The sequence below is a fragment of the Cannabis sativa genome, chromosome 9 (assembly GCF_029168945.1).
Source record: "Cannabis sativa cultivar Pink pepper isolate KNU-18-1 chromosome 9, ASM2916894v1, whole genome shotgun sequence".
Classification (NCBI taxonomy): domain Eukaryota; kingdom Viridiplantae; phylum Streptophyta; class Magnoliopsida; order Rosales; family Cannabaceae; genus Cannabis; species Cannabis sativa.
In genome coordinates, this window is record NC_083609.1 from 2,647,844 (window position 1) to 2,670,002 (window position 22,159).

Genomic DNA, 22,159 nt, shown 5'->3' on the forward strand with positions numbered 1-22,159 from the left:
TTTAGGTATTTTGGGTGTGAATTTTACAAATAAAAAGTATTCTATTTTTTCCATTTTCCAAATATATATATAAATAGGATTTTAGGTATTTTGTGTAAAAATTAAAATTTGGGGTAAGTTGAAAAATACCTCTTTTATTAATCAATTAATTAAATTTACCTCTAATTTTATATTTATTTGAAACATACCTCTTTTTATATGTATTGTACTCAAAATACCCTAACATAAGAGAGTCACGGAGAGTATTTTGAAGTGACAGGGAGAAAATTGGTACAATATTTAAAAAAAGATGTAAAAATGATAGACTTTAAAAAAGAAGGTAAAAATAAAAGAGGATAATATGAAAAGGGAAATTTACATAGTATACTAACTTTTGTCATTTTTTTACAAAAATATTGCCAGGCGGTATTTTTTATTTTTTTACTGTGTTTTTTTATAAGTTTCATACTGCAATATACTGTGTTAAGTTTCACTGGTGTTCTACTGGTGTTTTACTAGTGTTCTAGTGTTGTTTTGAGTTATATTGCTTTGTGTTTTACTGGTGTTTTATAAAAACACAGTATTTTTTAAAAAAATTTCGTGTGACAGTATTTTTGTAAAAATTAATCCAAATTTCAGTATTTTTGTAAGTTTCCCTATAAAAAAAAAGGGTATAGAGTAATTTCTTTAATACAAAAAATTTGTTGCTGCATTTTCATCTACGTATGTTACCCAGCCCACGATCGAGCCCATCGTAGGCCCATTGGACCACGACCTCTACGCATAAAAGTATATTTTTAAAGTGAAGATACCGCAAATATCGCACTTACACCGAGGGTATTTTCGTCAAACCACTTTCTCACCAACGCAGAAATCCATACTCTAATTTCAATTATTATTATTATTATTATTATTATTATTATAATTATTAATAATTATTTAGATTTGGAAGCTTTAAAAATGTCCGACTGCAAAAATCGTAGAACAACAGCTCTTCTCTCTCCTTAGGTTTTCTTCTTCCATTGAGATCTTGCGTAGAACATTACACAAAATACATACATACATACACCAATATATATATATACATCTGTTTGTACAAATTGTATTGTTTCTTTACATAGATTGGTTTCCTTTTGTGTGTGTATGTTGACAATATTAAATTTTGCTCTGTTGTATCGTATCAATCTGAATTTTCCTTGAAAGTTGTGAACTTTCACTAGTTGAGAGAGGGAGAGAGAGTTTTGGATAAGGATGCATGGAAATTGGGGAGCATGAGGTTTTGTCGAGAAAATAATGAGGGGAGCTTCGTTGTGGGCCGACGATGCTAATGCTCCATCGACCTCCACGCCGCCGATTCTTCAGGCGGTTCAGGGCAGGCACAGGTGAATTGATTAAACTCTATTGTTTTCGTGATTTGTTTTAAAAAAATTCGTGTTAATTTAGGCTGTTGTTATGTAAAGATCTGAATTTTGCTTGAATTCTTTGAATTTCAATCTGGTTTGAGGAGATTTTGATAAGTTTTTGATGAATTTGTTAGCGAATAGGGAAATTATTATTAAATGGATTTTAGAATTATTATTTCTTTTCCGGGGTTGGAATTGCTCAACTATTTTCATTGTTATCTTCATTAATTTAATTAGCACTTTGAGAAAAAAAATCAGGATCATTGAGGTATTACGTGTTACTAATTCTGATTAATTGGTTAGGGAAGCAACAATGGTATTGATTTGCTTTCTGTTATTAAGAGCATCAGAATTCGTGTACTCAAGAGATTTGGGACACTTGACAATTGCAATGACTTGAGTTTGTTAATGTAATTGATTCAATTAGAATATCTTTATTTGTTGTTGCTTTCAGAGTTGGCAATATATTTGAACTGTTAGCTCGAAGAGAGATTTCTCCTCATACAAAACATTTTTCAAAGAGGTTATGGGGAGAGGCTTCTAAATGCCAACTTGGTTCTGCTAAGCCAAGGTGTGAAGTGGCTAGGATTTCTAGACATAGTCTTGTATCATGGTAAGCCTTTGCTCCTTTTCTGCTTATTTTATCGAAGGCTTTGATATCTCTAGCAGTGTTTTATGGGTGTTAGGGTGATTGATTCCTTGAACTTTGGTTGTTTTCAGGGTGGAATCAGAGTCACTAAGACATTTTTCTGCCAAATATTGTCCACTTTTGCCTCCTCCAAGATCAACCATAGCTGCAGCCTTCAGCCCTGATGGGAAGACACTTGCCTCTACCCAGTAAGTTATAGACCTTAAACTGTGTGTATTATGCTGTGGCAATGCCACATAGGACTTGAATAGAGCTAATGTTTACTCCTATAAATGCTCTAGTTTTGAAGTATGCTTTTTTCCTATGTTTTCAGTGGGGATCATACAGTAAAGATAATTGACTGCGAAACTGGTAGCTGCTTGAAGGTTCTGAGTGGTCATCGCAGGACACCTTGGGTGGTAAGACCTAGAACTTCATTTATGAATTCATAATTTTTTGCATTGTTTAAAAAGGATTTTTGGGGCTGTCAAAACTGAAGGCACCTTTTGAGTCATGCATCTCATTAATAATAGGAGACTTAAAAGACTTTCGGTTTTTGATGCTTTGGCTTGTTTTCTTAAGTTGATCAATTGTAATTATGATTAGCATGATGCTAATCTTAATAATCTCAAAAAAAATTCTGAACTAAGTGATTTGAGTAAAGAGTATTACTTGTCCGATTTTAAAATGGAATGCACTTAGTTCTTTTTTACCAAAGCAAATTATTAATTCAGTCCTTGAGCTGATAAATCCTGCTGGGTACTACTTCTTACAGGTTAGGTTCCATCCATTGTATCCTGACCTACTTGCCAGTGGAAGTTTGGATCATGAAGTTCGTTTATGGGATGCAAATACTGCAGAGTGTATAGGATCCCGCGATTTCTGTAATTATCTCACTCTTAGACATTAATTATGTTTTGCACAAAGGCAACATAAGAAAAAAAGAAAAGAAAAGAAAAGAAGAAAATAAAGCTATAAATAACAATAATGTTTACTAAGTTATTAAGTTATATGATTGATTGTGTTTTTGTTTTTCCTCTCAAGCAGACCGTCCTATTGCTTCCATAGCTTTCCATGCAAAAGGGGAGCTTCTTGCTGTAGCATCTGGTCACAAGGTGAGGAATTATATAGTTTGGAACTTCATATGAGAACTTGGCATTTCTGTTTTTATGATGATCCTGACTTTTAAAATGTTATATTAGCTCTACATATGGCACTATAATAGAAGAGGGGAGAATTCTTCTCCGTCAATAATTCTTAGGACTCGGCGTTCTCTTCGGGCTGTGCATTTCCATCCACATGCTGCTCCTTTTCTTTTGACAGCCGAGGTGATTTGCTTTTTCATTTCATCAACTTGTAACTTTGGCTTTCTTGTTAAAAATATTACTACTCTCTTACTTTTTCTTACCTTCTTGTTTTGTGTTGTGTAGGTCAATGACCTTGATACAACAGATTCCTCAATGACGCTTGCAACTTCTGCAGGCTACTTACGCTATCCTCCACCTACTGTGTACTTAGCAGATGCTCAATCTACCGAGCATTCTAGTTTCACAGATGGAATGCCCCTTACGTCATTACCATTTATGATATGGCCTTCATTTGGCAGGGATAATGGTAGAATTTCCATGCAACGAACTGATACTGATGATTCAAGCAGCGTCCAGCAGAGAGTTGACCCCTCTGCTTCAGTACGACTTTTAACATATTCAACTCCATCAGGACAGTATGAACTTCTGCTGTCCCCTGTTGAACCAAATGACACCTCTCCTGTCCCAGAAGAAATAGGAGCTAATCCTTTATCAAGTGAAATGGAGGCTGAACTTTCTCAGTCTGCAAATGATACTTTAGAGCCTATGGAAGTGCAACCTGAAGCAAGAACAAATCCTATTTTCCCTTTTGGTGACCCAACATATTGGGAGCTACCTTTCTTGCAAGGGTGGTTAATGGGTCAGAACCAAGCTGGTCAACGCAATGTGAGGCCTCTCAATAGTGCTGCTCCTGATAATAATTCTACACCCATTGCGATAGGAACTCCAATTTTTCCCTCAGTAATCCCGACGAGTGTTGGACAATCTAGACTTATAGGACGATCTGGGTCAAGAAATCGTGCTTCGCGTTCTCGTGCAATGTCAGTGACTGGTGCTAGTGAAGGTGCTAGTTTAAATAATAACATGCATGATGAAAGTGATCCTCAACCTGTTGTTAATAGAATTCAAACCGAACTTGCCACCTCACTTGCTGCAGCGGCAGCTGCTGAGTTACCATGCACAGTGAAACTTAGAATATGGCCTCATGATGTTAGACATCCATGCGTGCCACTTGATGCAGACAGATGTCGTTTGTCCATTCCCCATGCTGTACTTTGTAGGTATGTTCTCTTTAAATATATTTTTCAACATATTCTTACTATGTTAACCTTAACATGTCTATTACATGGTTCTATAGCTTTGCAGACATGTCATTTTTGATATTTATATATATATATATTTATATATATATATATATATATATATATATATTCTTTAACCTTGTGTCAATTATGGTTTGGATCAGTGTTTTCTTTTTTATTTAAATTTGAAATCAAGTTTAGAGTTTGTTTTAGAATAATAAATAAATAAAACAAATAAATGGATGTTTATCTTGGAAGTTGGCAGCTCCTATGATTTCTTAAAAAAAGAAAATCTTGTGTTATACTCTTGCAGTGAAATGGGTGCCCATTTTTCACCTTGTGGGAAATTTTTAGCAGCTTGTGTTGCGTGTATGCTTCCCCATTTGGAAGCTGATCCTGCCTCACAGAACCAGGCCAACAATGATGTCACTGGGATTCCAACTTCCCCAACTCGTCACCCTCTTTCTGCACATCAGGTTATCTATGAGCTTCGGATATATTCTCTTGAGGAGGCAACGTAAGCTTCAAACCTCTATTCATGTGTTGTGTTTTAATGTTTTCTTGCTTTGCTGTTTTCAATGAAATTGTTCATTTTGCTTGTATAGATTTGGTTTGGTGCTTGCTGCACGAGCTATAAGAGCTGCTCATTGTTTAACATCTATTCAAGTAAGTTTCTTTCGGCAGATTCAGCTTACATGCATATGCCCATGATAATTCTTTGTTTAATGTTAGCTAAATTAGATTTTTCTTATTGCTCTGTAAATTCATTGCAATATTTAATGATTGCAGTTCTCTCCTACATCTGAGCATTTATTGCTTGCATATGGTCGCCGCCATAATTCGCTCCTTAAAAGTGTTGTAATTGATGGAGAGGCAACGGTTCCCATTTACACCATTCTGGAGGTAAATAAATCTGTTTTCCAGGTCATTGAATTTATGCTATATATGTTGATTAGACTATTCCGTTGAAAAATGTGGTGTTCCTTTCATTTCTAAGAATGATGACACATTTACAGACAGAGCAACAATTCTTTCCTCACTATCATTTTTGAACATAAGATTAGAACATTTACATTGCATATTGTAGCCATCAGTGTCTTCCGGTTGTTTCTTGCTATCTTTGTATTGACTGAGCAGCACTATATAGTTTCTAGACATGACTTTTCAGGAATCTAAAATCTTGTTTTAGAAATCCGAGACCAAAACTGAATGTTTATTTTGCTATCGCTCAGATCTACAGGGTTTCTGATATGGAACTTGTGAGAGTTCTTCCTAGTGCAGAGGATGAGGTCAATGTTGCTTGTTTTCATCCATCTGCTGGGGGTGGGCTTGTTTACGGAACTAAGGTAAACGCTCAAGGTTTTGTATCCACTATTTGGTTTCTTTCAGTTAAGATTACAAGCTTTAATGTTCTTTTGGTGTTTCTAGGAAGGAAAGTTGAGGATCCTCCAATATGATCGCTCTCAAGGCACAAGTCAAACATCATGTGTATTTCTCGATGAAAACATGCTTGAGGTAGAAGAAATGCAAAGTTTCTAGATTTAAATGTTGATCTATTCTTCATATTCTATTTTTCGTTACTTACTATACTTGTTCATCTTGTTTTAGGTCCCTACTTATGCTTTGGAATGCTAGAAGCCGTGCTATCCACATGCAGATGATGCTGCTCGGTTTAGCTGGTTTGTTTCTATTCATGGTAAATTGAATTTTTTAGTTTTGCTTTTAATGGAATTTGCTCAGTTAACCATACCCATCAGGGAGATTGTCTCAAACTCACTTTACTTAATTCCAATCGTCTTAGTAGTATAATTCGAAGTATGTGCTTTTTGGCTCTATATTTACATATATCCTTCTGAAGGGTACCATATATTTATTTGTTTAGTTTTAATAATTAGGAACCTGTGTCCAGTGAGTCTTTTTATCTTACTGGGCAGGTCACCGTCGTTAGTTGCAAAAGGAAATACATTTCTCGATCTACAACGGGAAGCTGTCTAGAAAGCAACTACAAAATTGCTCAAATTGTCCTGTGCACTTGTGCATTTCTTGGTACAACAAATTCATATACTATGCAATTTTATGATCAAGTTTAATCCAATGCATACTGTTGCTTCTTAATTCATGATATTAATAATCATTGATCATTTTCCCCATCACTTGTTTTTATTTCTGAATCTGATTTACTGGCCCTACATATAAGTTGCAAACTACAGTTAATCATAATTAAAAAGTTATTATTTATTTTTCTCAGGATTAAAAATGAGCCATTCTTACAGTGAACCCCTAATACCAGTCTGTTGTTTTCCTCGATTTTCGGTGATCTACGGCGATACGGTGCAGTACAAGTTGGTGAGTGAATGAATCCCTTTATCATATTTTTTTCCAGTTAAAAGAAGGAAGAAAAAAAAAGGTCTTGTTGGGTGACAGAAGTAAATATATTAGGAAGTTGATCTTAAATTGGAGTGAAGCAAGAGGTGGTTTAAAATGATATTTTGTTTTTTGTTGATCCTTCAGTTTTATGTTAAAGAAAGATAAAAGATTGTTGATATGTAATTCTTCCTTTTTTGTTTTCAGAAATGTAATTAGTTTTGTTTTCTGTTTCTATACAAATGATCAGACAGAGAGGGTACTTAAAACCAAGAATGTTTTCTCCTTTTCTCTTTTTTTGACAAAAACAATTGAGTAGATTTTGATATCAAAATTAGAGTGGTTGGTTATTTTGCATGTTGCTATGAATAAATATATAAATATATATACAATTTTGGTTAAGGCAAAATCTGTAACTGAGACTTGCACAAGGGAGATTAACTTCGATTTACATAGGTCGAGCATTGTGTCAAAGCATAATTGACTAATTCACGAGCAACCCTATTAACTTTCCTATACACAAATAAAAATTTCAGCAATATTTGTCAAACAATAATAAATGACAAATATGATGTAATATAATATTCATATCCCGTCAGCCTTTTTTTTTTTTTTTTAATTAATTGGACTATTTCAAGACAATCACATTCTATACTTAGGAATTTTGCTGTTTAGGTTATTTTGTTTAACAAAATATTTGTTATGTAAAGTTGTTTTAATTTTGTATAATAATTTAAGTAATGTTTCGTCTTACTAATTTAAATTTTGATTAAAGGTGGATAAATATTCTTATCTGTCGATTTGTTCAATATATTTATCGTGTTGAGCATTTCGGTGTTGGAATTTGGATTCACAACTCAAATTAATTATTTCTAAACATAAATACTAAATAGAAACGGGGTAAAAGTTAACTTAAAAAGAAGGTTTAGTTACAAATATTCTTTTTATAAATGCAACGGGGTAAAAGTTAACTTAAAAAGAAGGTTTAGTTACAAATATTCTTTTTATAAATGCAATGTACGCCGATACTCAAATTTTGTAGATATAAAAATACTGTTTGTATAGAATTTTTAACATTTTTACGGTTTTTAAAATTTTATTACATAAAATACGATTATTTGGTATATTTTTATGTTTTACTTTATTAATTTTTTAATTTTGTATATTGTTTTATTGTATTTTTATAGAAAATAGTGAAAATGTAAAAATAAAAAATAAAAAAATTGAACTTAAAAAATATAAAAAATTTACAAAAATTTATGTTTTATGTAATTATTCCTTTAATAAAGGGCAATATACTGCAATTAAAGAAAAGGTGAATAAAAGCCCCCATTCGAGAACGTTCTGCAACTCTTTGATTGATTGATTGGAGATTATGAAGCCAACAGCCATGGATTTATTCGGAGACATGGATGATCAACCCTCGACAATGGCTATGGACGTTGATGACGCCGACGCACTTGAAATTCTAGGCGACAGTGTCATCGCTGAGAACAAGCTCACCGACGCCGACTTCTTCAACTCCTTCGAAGACGACTTCGATGATTCCGATATCAATTGATGAATTTAGCTTTCTAGGGTTGGTTTCCTTTGCTCTAAAGGAGAAGACTTTATTATGGTTAGTTTTTATTTGAGATAAATCAAATCACACAATTTCAAACTTCTTTTGCTGTATTACTATTTGGTATCAATTTCAAATGGTAAAAAATGGGTTTGAAAATTTCTATTTTGAATTTAAGAAAGCTATGTGTTTGTGTGATTAGCTTAGTTTCATTGATTTGGGTGATTGAGATTTTAGGATGTTTACTAAAATATAACTATAGAGAAATAAGAACAACATAGTGACAATTACATTGAATTGAATCAGTTCAATTGTATATTATCTAACAATAATAATTTCTAAACTAGTTTAGGAAGTATCCACAATGGTGGTGGATAAATCTTTTCAGCTTGAATCTGATCAAACCAAGGTTCAACTTTAACAACAGTTTTAGTCTCCATACTGTAAACACCATTGTCATGGCCACCAAATGAGTAATCAATATCCATCATATCCCAATTATCATCACTAAAATAGATTGAGTTTCCTTGGTATCCTGGTACAAACTCAGTTGAACAACACATTGATTCACTCCTTCCAACAAAAACAGCTTCATCACACCCCAAACTCTCCACATTCTCCCATTCAAACTCCAACTTTTCTGTCTCTCTCTTCATCTTCATCTTCATCTTATGAACACAAATCGCCACCGTCGAGTAAGGACAAATCAAACCATCGTAAAGATCAGCCTCTTCAAGCAACTCACCATCTGAGTTCACTATACACCCAACAACCCTTGTCACTAGTAATAGCTCACCACTCATTGATTCAACCAAGTAGCTTTGACAAAAGTAACTTTCTTTTTTAAACTTCTCACTTTTCAACAAATCAAAACAAGGCTGAGATTTTGGAACTAATGGAATGAGTTTAGTAGGGACATTAGACCCATTGTGAGAAAAATCCCAAATATGAACATGGTTGGAATTTGACAAACCAAATAAATGATTTTTGTGACTCAAAATATCACAAAAAGACATATTTGGATAAGCAGAGTCTTTTAAATCATTCCATGAACAATCATCATCACCTCCAACCTTACAACATGCAAGCTTTTGTTGCACATATCCATATATAACGACAACCCAATTAGTGTCGTTGTCGTTTCCTTGTTTCTTCTTAGATGAAACGACAATAGCTTTAGAGATAATTGTACAAGTAAGGCTAGTACCAACATTGGGAATGTGAAGTTTCTTCTTAGTAAATGGATTGAGAATAAAAGACCCTTTTTTGGGTTTGTTCAAAACCACAAGCCAACCATTAGAAGATCCCAAGAACAAATTCTCATGTTGATCAAATATTTCATCTTCAAATTTATAAAATTCTTCAGCACCCTTTTTGTAACTGAGGCTAAAGAATCTCTGATGATGATGATTAGTATCATCGTCAACATCATCATAATGATTATCATCTTGATTAGGAAGCATTAGACATGGATGAGCCTTTACAAATTTGAGACAAGAATACCATGAAGAACAAACTTGCTTGCATTGAAATAAATCCATGAAGGAAAGTTTATGGAATATTAACGGTAATATATCCATATTCAAATCACTAAATGTAGTTTTGTAAAACTTGTAAAGATGTGATCTTTTACTAGAAATTATCGACATGACCAAGTTAGAGGAAAGAAAAAGAGAATAGAACACTAATATATATGTATATATATCTATATATTTATTCTTATTTAATAAGGATTAAGAACACTTTTTAAGGAGAAAGATCAAAATTATAGATTGTTAAGAAAGTAAGTTCAAGTAGGATCCACCTTTTATAGACGTTTTTTTTTTTTTTTGAACAAAATCTATTTTGATTAGAATTAGAAATAAATCATTTTAATTAGGGTAGAGAAAAGAATTGGTGAGCATTTTACCGTTACATTTAAAAGTAAGGCACATGCACCACAATTAGGTTTCCTTTTTGTGAATTTATTTATTTATTTATTTTTGGTTTCCTTTTTGGGTATTTATTACCCTTTTTCGTTCCTATCTTTTTTTAATAAAAATAATTTGTTACTATTAAAAAATTTGGCTCACAGAAGTATCTTAGGAAGTTGATCTTATGTTGTTCAGGTTATCAACCGAAATTAATAAAAAAAAAAAGAGTTTTGAATTAATATCGCAATTTTTAAAAATTTGATATTTATTTTAGCTACAAGCCAAACAAAATATCTATTTGTGCCACAAATTTTTCTAGATATTTTATTTCATTTACTTATTATTTTTTTTTTTAAATAAAATAAAATAATAAAGGTACTTATTACTAATTTATTGGTCTTCTTTAAATAGTGAGTGGTATAGAGGATCGAATTGGAATTATGATAAGTTAAAAACTACTATTTTTTTTATCACAAATGAATAGGTGGCGTTTGGTAATACTTTTTTAATCAGTTTTCTGTTTTTAAAAGTAGAAAAGTGAAAATATTTTTCAAAAACATGTTCTATAAAATTGTTTTTACTTTTCAATTTTATAATTAGAAATCAAAATTTTAAAAACAAAAAAAAAATCACTTTCAATATTTTTTTAAACAGTTTTTTTTTTTTCTTAATCAATCTTTTGGATTACGACCAGACTCGGACCCGAATCCCCTCTCCACGGCCCTGGCGCTGAACCCGACTTTTGACTTGAACCCGAATCCGACCCCGAACATAGACCCGACTAAAATAAAATCAAAAAATAAAAATAAAAATGAATTTTACAGAACACATTTTTGTTTAATAGTTTTTAAAATTGAAAAACAAAAGTGGTTACAGAACGCATTTTTGTTTTTCAAAAATAAATTTTTTAAAAACAAAAATTTTACTTTCATTTTGTGATTAAAAAATTAAAAAACAAAAGTGTTACCAAACGACACCTAAATATAATTCTAAAATAATTTTAATTGATAAATATCATCTTATTAAAATATAAATTCACATAAATTATTAAAATTAAAATTTTTAATGCACAGAATATAACCTATAAAACTAGATATATTGTAAAAATTAATAAAATAAAAGTAAAAATTAAAATAAGGAATGAAAAATGAGTATACTGTATAATTTTCTTGTTCAAATTTAGAGGAGTTTTTTTTTTTTTTTTTAATTTTTGAAACGTCCGAGCCCACTGATACAAAAATTTGTACTCGTTGATTACTGGGCCCTAAACCTTAACTAAATTATTTAAATCTGAAATTGTTTTATGTAATAAATTGGAATCAAGTGGTTGATTAATAATATATAAGATACACTATTTAATTATAATTTGTAAGTTCAATTAATTAATCCTTGCTTTGCTTGTGATATTATGTATAGGAATAAAAGTATATATATTTGGGTAAATTTATAGTATACTCTTTAAGGTTTCAGTAAATTCTATATCTATTTCGATATTTAAGAATTTTTTTTTATGAATGTGTATATTGTAGTTATTTGTGTATGTTTTAATTATTTAAGAATATCTGTAAATTTTATTTTGAATAATGTATAGTGCTAAAAAAGAATGTTCAAATATTTTATTGCACGCGTGATTATTTTTTTTTATATGCGTGGTAAGCAATTATTTAAACTCTATCTTTGGCACAATAAACTTTTTAAATTTTTAAAAAATTTACATACAATTTTAAATAATTATAACGAACACAACGATCATGAAAGAAATGGAGTAAAATTCTCTTGAATGACGAAACATAAAGGGAGTCTTCTAAATCACTTTTTAAGAGTGTACTACATATACATATAAGAAAAGAAGTATATAAATATGATTACTTCTATATAATGAATAGAAAAATTTGTATCATAAATATTAATTTTATTCATTTTATTACTAATAAATACTTAATTTAAGAGATTTATAGCACAAATATTAAAAACTTTATTTTTACCATTTATAGTTGATACTCGCTAACAAAAGTTAGTGTAGTGGAAACACTTCTTTTGATTATTCCTTAATTTTTTTTCTTTTGATTATTCCTTAATTTTTTTTTTATCTTTTTCACCTAATTTATTAAAATGATACACAAAATAAATTAATATATTTAAATCATAAAATCAAAAACAAAAAAAAAACAAACAAAAAAAAAAGAAAAGAAAATTTCCCAACCTGTGGCACAGACCCTAAAAAAGGATTAAAATTCTTGCTATTTCTTATTTTATTCTAACATCGAGTAATAAGGTCACCCATCAATGGGTCTCATGCAATAGCCATCGGGTGTGCTTATCCATTGCTTTGCCGATTGGGTTGGTATAGGTTTTCGAACTCTTCTGGTGAAGCATGGGGCTTTGTTGTGGTAGATATGTGCTTCCTAGACTGACGACTGACTCTACAGACCAACACAAATGTTTTCAGCATGTTTTATCCTTACTCGCACGCGTTTTGAAAAATTTATAAAGTCACCAATTCTGAAATTACCCCAAGTCAAATACGCTTAATTGTGGAGTTCTTTCGTGATGGACTATCAAATTACAAGATGTACCTTATTGATATAAGTCGTACCAATCAATCTATTTAAGCCTTCTTCAACTGTGTAGTCCCATATCTACACAATTTCAGAATCATCACATTTGATCTTTCCTAGGCGATGTGAGATTGCACAGCTTATCTGGTGTTTCTGCTTAAGACTACTGACTGTCACAATAACAATATTTTGAAAATAATTTTTATAGAATCCCGAATATGTAACTTAAAATAATTTTAGTTTTAAGTAAATTATGTTTGTTACAAATTATTTATTTTAATGAAGTTTAATATTTATTTTAAATCACTTGGCTTATCGACCCTAATTAACAAGATTAGTATGTTGTAATCACGACACGTGGCGTTCCTCTTAATAGGACGTTACACCTCCGGTCTCAGAAAAGTGAAGCTTGTGGTTCAGATCTATTTTTATTTTGGCCAGTGTTTTTTTTTTTTATTTCTTGCGTTAGTTTGTTTGTTCCAGTTCTCGAATCGATCTTATTAGAGCTTCAAGGGTGTATTCTTGTCTTTATTATTTACCTACCATCTACAATGGTATGGTACTTATTAATAATTTTGACAACCACTTCTCAAGTGGTGGTACGTGTTTGTTGGAGGTTATGGGTTCGAGTCCCAGGTTATGCATTGTGTAATGTATAAACGCTTAAATAAATAAATAAAAAACAACTTTGACTAAATGTATGTGTGCTTCGATATGCCAGTCTATTGGCCTCATTGCTGTTTGCTCTCCTTTATCAGGAATAATTTATTTTTATTTAGAGAAACGTTAAAGGGTACTAGTGCTGCCTAGCACCCTCTTATGTGTCAATATCGCTATTGATCCAACTAAATATCAGGTTCCATATAATTTATTATAGTAGCTTTTAAGGAGTATTACTAGCCAATCACAATACAACATGTCGAGAAAGTGCTAGATACTATTGGTATCTAATAAAAATGCTCATTTACTTATCCACGGCGTTGGAATGAATTTTTTTTCTTAGATTTATCCATTAAATGAAGTTTTGAACTTTTTCTAATTGATCTTATTAGTGCTTTGAGGGTGTATCCTTGTTAATAACTTTGACTACATGTGTGTGCGTATGTTAGTCTATTGACTTCATTGTCTTTTGCTTGCTCTTATATAAATAATTTATTTTTACTTATCCGTGAGTGTTGTAATGAAACTTTGTTCTTAGAATGAAATTTTGAACTTTTCCTATTTTTTTTTTTCCTGTTTTATTTCCCACTTAAATCCCACTTTGAAACATAGACTAAAAATTTATATATTTTAATAAAAAATAATAAAGACAAAAATAACGTATTTTAATAACATAGTAATTATATGTGATAAAAAAAATAATTCAAGTTTTCATTTCTAAATATGTAAAAAGTTTTTCTAATTAAAAAAAAAAGTTTTCTCCCTTAAATTTTAATATGTATTAAATCATGTCTTTGATCTTTTTTTTTTATTGTCAATTTTTTAAAAAAATTATTGAGATTGTTGGATTTAAATTTTTTTGTTCAATTTCATTAAATTTTACTAATTTTGTGATCATTTATATACTGAATCATGTTCTCAAACTTTATTACCTATTAAATCATGTCTTCAAACTTTAAAATGTACCAAATTATATCTTTTAAATTTTTATCTATGTTAGTTTTTTTTTTAACTAAAATTAAAAAAAAAAATTATTAAATTTAATAATATTAATAGTTTAAAGAAATTTTGAATGACCTTAAAAATATAATTTAAAACATGTCAAATTTCAAAAGATAAAAATACTAATTAAAATAATAATAATAATAATAATAAATAAACGAAAGAAATTGTTATTAATAGGTAAAGAGATAACAGCAATAAGGAAAATGGAAGCTCAGAAGAGCCTCAGACTCAGACTCAGCTCCTATGGCGAGTGGCCTCGTCATCCTCCTCACACAGCCTCCTCCTTGGCCACCCATTAACCCTCTTCCCCCACTTTCTCTACTTTCACCCTATTCTTACTACCACTATCGCCCTTCATGCCGGACCCACTACCGCCGATGGGATTCCAATGCCGAGACCAGACGCTCTCAAAGATTCGGTTTTGATTTCAGAGGCAAAAGAGATGAATATGAAGACGAAGACGAAGACGAAGAAGAAGAAGATTACGAGGAAGGATTCTACAATGGAAGCAAGAGGCGGTGGTGGTCTGATTATGAGTCGCCGGAGATGGAGGAAGGTCCTGGAATTTTGGAGGAAGCCATTGATGCTCTATGGATTCTAAAGGTTTGAAATTTATGCTTTTTCTATGGGTTTTTAGATTTTGAATACCTTATTTTGAGTTGGGTATGTTGTATATTTGGATTTTGAGCTAAAATATGTTGATTTTTCTTGAATTGAAAGATGGGTCTTTTGTAATCTTTGATGAAGAAAATTTTGTGTCTTTTATTTTCATTGTGGTTTGTTTGGTGAGAGCTCTAGTAACCTTACTTTGATCAATATAGTGTGATCTTCTGTTGGTTACACTTTCTTTCTTCTTTGACATGTCTTATGTAATATCCAACTGTGAAGACTAGTGGTTTCATCAACTCAAACGGATCAGATTGGTCTACTTGGTTTGGTGATTCATCAGTTAGTTAAATACCAATTATAACTAACTTAACTGTACAAAGACTGTTCTTTAAGAGTCTTTGTTAAGTTACAGCCTTGTCTTACACCTTTTTATATCTTTAGGAGGGATCAGTCTATTGGTGTAACATTAAGAACAATAGGTTGATTGTGTCAGAACCAAGTAAATCTTGCTCATTTCTATCATTGATTTATTTCTGTTTTCATTGTGTTTGATTTGATCTATTGTTTTCTGTCAAGTTCTTTTTTTGTTGTTCTTTGTCTTTGCTTGGTTGTGTTTTGCAGGGATTATTTCTCAACACCAACTTTGGCTAATTTGGCTAAGTGTAATTATTTGGTCCAAATCCAATCAGAGTCTAACTGAGGAACTTTGACTCTAGTTTTGTCTTATTGTGTGGTTTGGGAATATGAACATTTAGATTTGATGAGTATCACCTAATGGTTTTAATGCTCTGTTACTATGAGAAAGTCTTTAGTATGAATTACATTACTGTTAGGCCCTAGGGATAATATGGTGTACTAGAAAATAAAAAGGGTAAATGAGTTTTTGTTGGGAGGGTAGTTTTGAGTGAGGAAATTACTATATATAGGTGAGTAAGGAAATAGAGAGGGTATGGAATGTATTGAGTAAAACTCTTTGCATCAAAGGGGCCTAAGGGCTCCCATAGTTTGTAATTGGTTTCTAGTCAATTGCATACTTCCTTTTAACTTACTTTAAGGATTAGAAGTTTCTTATTTTTTAGATTTTGATTTCCTAAATTCTTTAGTTGGATTTACAATGTTGTGTTGTTTTTTGGGTCATTGCAGGTGTTCAAGTCCTATGGTTGGATGCTTCCAGTTATATTTGCATCTTGGTTACTAGCTACTGGTCCAAAAGCCTTTCTCATGGCATTAGCACTCCCGCTCGGTCAGTCAGCATTGGCTTTTGCATTTGACAAACTTTGGGGAAAGTCTCAGAGTAAACCGAAACGCAGGAGGACAAGAATGAGAAAGAGAAGAGCTGCCAGCAGCACTGTAACTGATACCGAAACTGAAGAAGAGTACGATGAAGACCGCCAGGAACCTGGTAGACAAAAAACCGGGTACCAATCATGGGTAGTTGGAGATGAAGAGCCTGTTGAAAAGGGTGGCCAAAGTGGAACCAGTTTTGGTGGATGGGATGATCTCGAAAGAGCTAAATCTTCGGGTAGGTCATCAAGAATGAGAGGTGGATCAAGAAGAACATCGGGTGATAAGGGTAAGTTGGGTCGAAGAGAAAGGAAAAGTGACACCCCATTGTTGTTGAGGTTGTTAATTGCTTTCTTCCCATTTCTGGGATCTTGGACTAAGATGTTTTGATTGGGTATGTTCTTACTGATGATTTATTTGTTTTTGGTTGGAGCATGCTTTAGCTACATACATTCTTCTTCCCATTATCCAATTTGGATGATGGGGTTATTATACAAAATTATTTAAATGAACATTGTAATTGTATTATATTATCTATTATCTAATAACAATATATTTAGTTAGAATAATAAGCTTATGTAACTAATGAAAGTTTATAAAGGATACATCTTCCTATTGCTAATGCTAAATCTTATAGTCCCCTTTTCCTTTATATTTTACTGCATATATTTTCCATTATACATCCACTACATTGGCTTTTTGATTCTCTTCAATTTTGATATTTCTGTTTCCTCTAAAAAAAATTACTCAAAGGATTAAGGCTGGGCCTAAGAGATATTTTTGGTAAATTAGACTTGGCCTAAGTGATATTTTTGTTTTAATTAAGCTCAATAGAGTTTTATCTTAAGGAGAGTAAAATTTAAATTTGGAAGTGGTGTTTTGTCCAGAAAAATTAATGTTTTAATTAGGTTAGACATAAAATTAACATGAGAGTACAGTTAAATTAGTTTAGTATCTGACCAAGTTGGATTAGTTTGAACAATGGAAAATATCAAGCTAGTAGAACTTTGAACAACTAATAGCTCCATTCCATTTCCATCCAGTCCCAAATGATATTTTTAGTAATTCAGCAATCTCCAGTTCTGGGTTCTGTCCAGCTTAACCGATACAACGAACCCTCAAAAGAATACAGTAACACAGCCAAAAAAAAGATTAGTATTTCTTCGAATCAACGTAAGACGTCGTCATCGGGAAAATAACTGAACTTGGTTCAAATAGCAAGCCGATGCAGAGTCCTGAAGGCAGCCACAAAATCCATCTTCATCGTTCGGAAATAATGATGGCAGAGGATGGTCAGGAATTACTCCAACCTATAAGAAAAAAAAATATATATCAACATGAGAGAGAGACACAGATGTTTTTTGCTTGTGTAATGCATTTATATGTAAGAGATGTTTTTGGTGTTTGTGTAAAACCTTGTCAATATCTGTGTGAGCAGGAGTTTCATATCGAGCAACTGTAACAGCTAATCCGGAGCCATCAGAGAGCTTAAAAACAGATTGAATCTTGCTGGGAAGTTGGATAGAATGCAGTGTGTCAGGAATATGTGATTTGATTTGTGCAATAATGCACTGTTTGGATTGGATCATAAATAATTAAATAGATTACCCTTTTCCAAATGTAGGTTCTCCTAACAATACAGCACGTTTATTGTCTTTCAATGCTCCGGCTAAGATCTCGCTCGCACTAGCGGTTCCCTTGTTAACCTACAGAAAGCTCAGTTGGGTCAGTTATTCAAGTTACTGATCTTTTAGCACAAGTTGATGGTGGATAACGAGCACAGCTCAACTGAAGTACATCAGATTCTGTAAATAATTATAAATTAGAACACAACATGCAAGTAAAAAGAAGATTTTACCAGCACAACTAGGGGTTCAGAAGCTGCAATTGCATTGCTTCCATCCGTATCATATATATCTCGAACACCACGGTTATCACATATGTAAACTATTACACCTTTATCCAACCTGAATAGAAAATGTTGATTATTAGAACTTGTTAAGCATAATACAATAAGAGAAAAACACTTTAATGGATGAAAGTGTTAATACAGCAATCTAAATGGTCCTAAACAAGATGTGTGAAATTTCGGATATTTGATATGCAAATTCAATAAAGGAAACTCGTTGCCATTGAGGCTTTGGCAGAGCTTACCAAATCTTTGCAATCTCAATTCCTTCAGGAAAAAGACCGCCGCTGCACCAAAATTAGGCTTTCAGATAGCTTACAAAAATGGCAAAGTCTAAAATAACTGTGGATGATGACCTATCACCTATTATCTCGAAGGTCCAACACAAAGGCATTAACACCATCTTTTCGTAAAGTATCAATTGCTTCCTTGACAGCACCTGCATAGGATGCAAATTTTCAGAGGAAGTTGACAAATGAAGTTCCAGAGGTAATGGAGGCCTAATAACTGAATGTCAAAACAATTGAGAGCAATTCCATGTGAGTCAACATAAAACTGAATTGTGCCTTCCTATAGTTATGATGGTCATGGAGTACACAATTGATCTGAAAGATCACAGGTTCTCTCTCTCTCTCTTTTTCTCTCTAGTTGATCAACGAAACAATTATCAGCCATTGAAATGGATCGACAAAACAATTTGTAACATATTACCTGATGCATTTTGATTGAATGATGATAATTTAATATAGCCAATCAAAGGGGCATCCTTCCCTGAGCTGGGTAACTTGCATAGTCTTGACTTCACCGGGTTCAATGAAACTCTCTCACGCCTATATAGAAAAGATAATCCAAATTATTTCAAAATTAATAAGTAAATACATAAATAAAAAGATGAAAAAATTAAAAAATGAAGGAAGATTACATCTAAAATTGAAAATTTTACTGAACCAAATCACCAATAATGATGCTCAGATTACTGATAGGATACCCTATGTTAGGCTAAAACCAAACAGCAGTAGCAGAGTATTTAATAGCAAAATGGCAAATCATATACTGAATTGTCGAAAAATCTAAGGTAGATTGTGTGCTGAGGGAGAATTTCTGTAATTTTCCTACTGCTAAATTTTCTGGTTGAATTAGGGGGACCTACAGCATAGGGAGAGAACCAGGCTCTTGAACTCTTAGGTGATTTTACTGTAATAGTGATATTGCCAATCAACATAAGTTCATTCAGTCCTACATTTCTTCTATCTTATCTTGTTTGGATATTACCGCATACAAAATGCATAATACACTTGAGAATAATAACATACATCATAAAAGAAAATGATAAGACTTTTGGGGAGCACAAAATTATTCCCCTTAAAACAAAATGTTTGAAGAAAGCATCGAGATATTAAGCGCACAGCATTTCTGGAGAAAAAATTGAAATTGAACTTACGTTAAATCCAGGTGCTTTATTTCTGACCTACTTTGAATGGTCAATTTTACTAAACTTCCTTCAGGTCCCCTGTCATAGAGATTAGGTGAAATTAAACATAAATGAGTAACCAAGAAATTGGCTCTTGCTGAAAATTTGGAACTTAGAAATATGAACATAAAACTATCTCTTTAAGTGTAGCATAATGTAGCCACGTTTCATCAGTAGAGCCAAGTAGATAAAAAAAATACGAGCGAAAATTCTAAGTAAAGCAGCTGGTTGAGATAAGAAACTCACTGTAACCTGTCTGCTGCATCATATATACCCATTGTTTCTGTACTTGTATCATCAATTTGCAGAATAATATCCCCAGACGAAATGCCAGCTTTGTTTGCAGGACCCCCAGGAACAGCTGATATTACAACAAGCCCAGGAGGGGATCCATCAAATTTTGTAGGGTAGCCAATGGACAGCCCAACACCTGTAACAGAACCTTGTGATCCAGACTGCCTTCAAAGAAGATATTGACAGATTTTAGGTATATTACTTCTAGAGAATCTAATGAGATAGAAAATTATTTGATATTGCTAATTATATAGATGGTAAATAAAGGCTTTATCTCACCCAAACAAATGTACAACATACCTGATAAACAGAATATTACAAGTTCAAACAGCATAATACCTGCAAACTCTTAAACTTTTCCGGCTCCAAAAATCGAGTGAAAGGATCATTAAGTGTGGCAAGCATCTTCTTTATTGCCATATCTGAATTCAAATACCAAATCAGGAAATAGAGCATCAATATAATGGTAAATGTCCACTAGGTATCTGTTCAAAAACTACTAAAAAGGAATCATGTTGACGAATAGCTATGTGAAGATCAAAACATAAAGTTTACATCACTGACAAAGATAAAGAGAAAAAAAATACATGTTTCCTCTCGTGTGTTCATCGGTTCACTTCTAAGTGCATTTTCTCTGTATCGAAACCAACTTTGTCCATTAAAAGATTTGTCAACATATGCCCGGTCTATTGTTCTCCATGCCTCCAAGAAGAGAAGATTCTCCTCAGTTAGAGCCCCTGCAGAATCTGAAAAGAAAATGCTGGAACCATTATGATTGGCAAGCCTTGTTGATTAAATCATCAAACAAAAATGAATTAAAATAAACTTACAGGATGGACTCTTGCTAATAGCAACCGAAAGTGACATAACCAACATCACTCCAACAACTACTCGGACAAAAGGAATGTAGAATTGTGGTGTATTTTCTTCCAAACAGTTAATCTTTTCATGGACACTACTATAATACTTTTTCCATTTAGGTATCCATCTACAGCTTAAAGAATACAAACCAAACTTAAAAGAAAAACTTTTACTGAGACTCCACAATGGCTGAAGCAAAAAATTTTGTTTGAAAGCTCCTTCATCATTATCACCACCAGTACTAATTCTTGATTTAACACTACAATTTGTCCTTATGCACCTCAAGGAACATTGCAATTCAATTTTCACAATTTTTGTACCACTAAATTTCCATGGAATTACCTGCAAAATAGCACACAATAATTTCAAATCTTGTCTTCATATTCCAAGATCAATATCATATTAATCACCAAATTGGTCACCAGTTGAACTAACTTAAGCTAAAAATCTCTCATATTTACTCACTACATTATCAAATTGCTCGTCAAAATCATTATATATACATTTATAAATGAAATCAACAACGAGAACGATAAGGAGACTCAGAAACTAGATTCTTAGCTTTCTACATTCTCATTCGAATATTAATATGGATTTGATACGTACGTATATCTAGAGAGAGAGAGAGAGAAACCTGAGAGGCGTGGTTGTTGAAGAGCGGAGAAAGGGAGAAGTGAGAAGACGAAGCTGCGATCGCCGAGGTCGCGAGGACCTCCATTGGAAGAGCTCAGCTATCAATTTTATTTATTTTTTATTTAAAATATTTATATTTTGATTATCGTTTTTTTTAAAAGGACGGTACAGAATCCACGCGCCTTATTTCTTATCTCTTTGCTGGGAATATTCAATTAAATTTATTAATTTATCTGATTTAAATTATTTATTATTATTTTTTCTACAAATTATTTCAAAAAAATTATAAAAATATGGTTTTATAAAATTTTGATTTTTAAGATTTTATTTATAAAATTCAATCTTTTAATGTATTTTTGTTCTTTTGCTATTTTTTTTTTTTTTTTGAGAAATTTTACTGTTATTAAAACTGCATATCGTTTACAACAACAGAGAAAATAGGATTTGGGATTTGACTCATCCAACAGACATCTTCATCCAACTCAAGAGCATACTTAGCTAAACCATGAGCAGATAAATTCCTAGATGGACAATTTAGAGCTGATGAAACACGCAATGCATCTGTCTCAACATTAGTAAGGTGTAACTGCAATAAAATATATAAAATATAAAATACTATAAAATATATAAAAAATTTA

The 22,159-nt window shown here is 32.2% G+C and overlaps 5 protein-coding genes across 10 annotated transcripts; 3 read left to right on the forward strand and 2 right to left on the reverse strand.

Moving 5' to 3' along the window:
* Positions 1-884: 884 nt before the first annotated feature.
* LOC115722273 (uncharacterized) lies at positions 885-7,113 on the forward strand. Of its 6 annotated transcripts, none has more exons than XR_004012804.2 (16): positions 885-1,361; positions 1,837-1,995; positions 2,103-2,219; positions 2,345-2,429; positions 2,786-2,894; positions 3,058-3,125; positions 3,213-3,338; positions 3,441-4,378; positions 4,713-4,916; positions 5,005-5,065; positions 5,189-5,302; positions 5,632-5,745; positions 5,828-5,914; positions 6,008-6,078; positions 6,334-6,445; positions 6,648-7,113. XR_004012804.2 is itself a non-coding variant. In XM_030651437.2 (15 exons), exons 1-14 carry the CDS (start codon positions 1,273-1,275, stop codon positions 6,032-6,034), a joined length of 2,298 nt encoding a protein of 765 aa, XP_030507297.2. In that variant the 5' UTR covers positions 921-1,272; the 3' UTR covers positions 6,035-6,078; positions 6,648-7,113. The 6 variants fall into 6 exon arrangements, 1 of the variants encoding a protein (XP_030507297.2); XR_004012806.2 differs by having other exon boundaries at positions 897-1,361; positions 6,008-6,095; positions 6,295-6,445; XR_004012805.2 differs by having other exon boundaries at positions 900-1,361; positions 6,008-6,095.
* A 946-nt stretch (positions 7,114-8,059) lies between these two features.
* Positions 8,060-8,483, forward strand: LOC115721791 (small acidic protein 1). Its single transcript, XM_030650868.2, has one exon. It carries the CDS (start codon positions 8,139-8,141, stop codon positions 8,322-8,324), a length of 186 nt encoding a protein of 61 aa, XP_030506728.1. The 5' UTR covers positions 8,060-8,138; the 3' UTR covers positions 8,325-8,483.
* LOC115722663 (putative F-box protein At4g17565) lies at positions 8,081-9,990 on the reverse strand. The gene has a single exon (XM_030651926.2). The coding sequence runs from the start codon at positions 9,971-9,973 to the stop codon at positions 8,663-8,665; it is 1,311 nt and encodes a 436-aa protein (XP_030507786.2). The 5' UTR covers positions 9,974-9,990; the 3' UTR covers positions 8,081-8,662.
* Positions 9,991-14,613: 4,623 nt separating this feature from the next.
* LOC115722291 (uncharacterized) lies at positions 14,614-16,982 on the forward strand. The gene is made up of 2 exons (XM_030651459.2): positions 14,614-15,063; positions 16,213-16,982. The coding sequence occupies exons 1-2, from the start codon at positions 14,704-14,706 to the stop codon at positions 16,741-16,743; spliced, it is 891 nt and encodes a 296-aa protein (XP_030507319.2). The 5' UTR covers positions 14,614-14,703; the 3' UTR covers positions 16,744-16,982.
* Positions 16,983-17,359: 377 nt separating this feature from the next.
* On the reverse strand, positions 17,360-21,708 carry LOC115722289 (carboxyl-terminal-processing peptidase 2, chloroplastic). Its single transcript, XM_030651458.2, has 13 exons — positions 21,523-21,708; positions 20,858-21,230; positions 20,615-20,773; positions 20,367-20,449; positions 19,980-20,188; positions 19,704-19,772; positions 18,974-19,092; positions 18,626-18,701; positions 18,508-18,549; positions 18,212-18,320; positions 17,962-18,059; positions 17,769-17,862; positions 17,360-17,663 (listed from the first exon to the last, which is right to left on the reverse strand). The coding sequence occupies exons 1-13, from the start codon at positions 21,604-21,606 to the stop codon at positions 17,538-17,540; spliced, it is 1,641 nt and encodes a 546-aa protein (XP_030507318.2). The 5' UTR covers positions 21,607-21,708; the 3' UTR covers positions 17,360-17,537.
* Between the last annotated feature and the right edge of the window lie 451 nt (positions 21,709-22,159).

Bases quoted from the DNA above. Each gene is read 5' to 3' on its own strand.
- LOC115722663 (XM_030651926.2), bottom strand. From the start codon at position 9,973: ATGTCGATAATTTCTAGTAAAAGATCACATCTTTACAAGTTTTACAAA.
- LOC115722273 (XM_030651437.2), top strand. From the start codon at position 1,273: ATGAGGGGAGCTTCGTTGTGGGCCGACGATGCTAATGCTCCATCGACC. The intron at 4,917-5,004 runs GTAAGCTTCAAA...TTGCTTGTATAG, and splicing joins TATTCTCTTGAGGAGGCAAC to ATTTGGTTTGGTGCTTGCTG. The intron at 5,066-5,188 runs GTAAGTTTCTTT...TAATGATTGCAG, and splicing joins ATTGTTTAACATCTATTCAA to TTCTCTCCTACATCTGAGCA.
- LOC115721791 (XM_030650868.2), top strand. From the start codon at position 8,139: ATGAAGCCAACAGCCATGGATTTATTCGGAGACATGGATGATCAACCC.
- LOC115722291 (XM_030651459.2), top strand. From the start codon at position 14,704: ATGGCGAGTGGCCTCGTCATCCTCCTCACACAGCCTCCTCCTTGGCCA. The intron at 15,064-16,212 runs GTTTGAAATTTA...GGGTCATTGCAG, and splicing joins ATGCTCTATGGATTCTAAAG to GTGTTCAAGTCCTATGGTTG.
- LOC115722289 (XM_030651458.2), bottom strand. From the start codon at position 21,606: ATGGAGGTCCTCGCGACCTCGGCGATCGCAGCTTCGTCTTCTCACTTC. The intron at 20,774-20,857 runs GTAAGTTTATTT...TTTTCTTTTCAG, and splicing joins TATTAGCAAGAGTCCATCCT to ATTCTGCAGGGGCTCTAACT. The intron at 18,321-18,507 runs GTAAGCTCTGCC...TTTTCTATTCAG, and splicing joins ATTGAGATTGCAAAGATTTG to GTTGGATAAAGGTGTAATAG.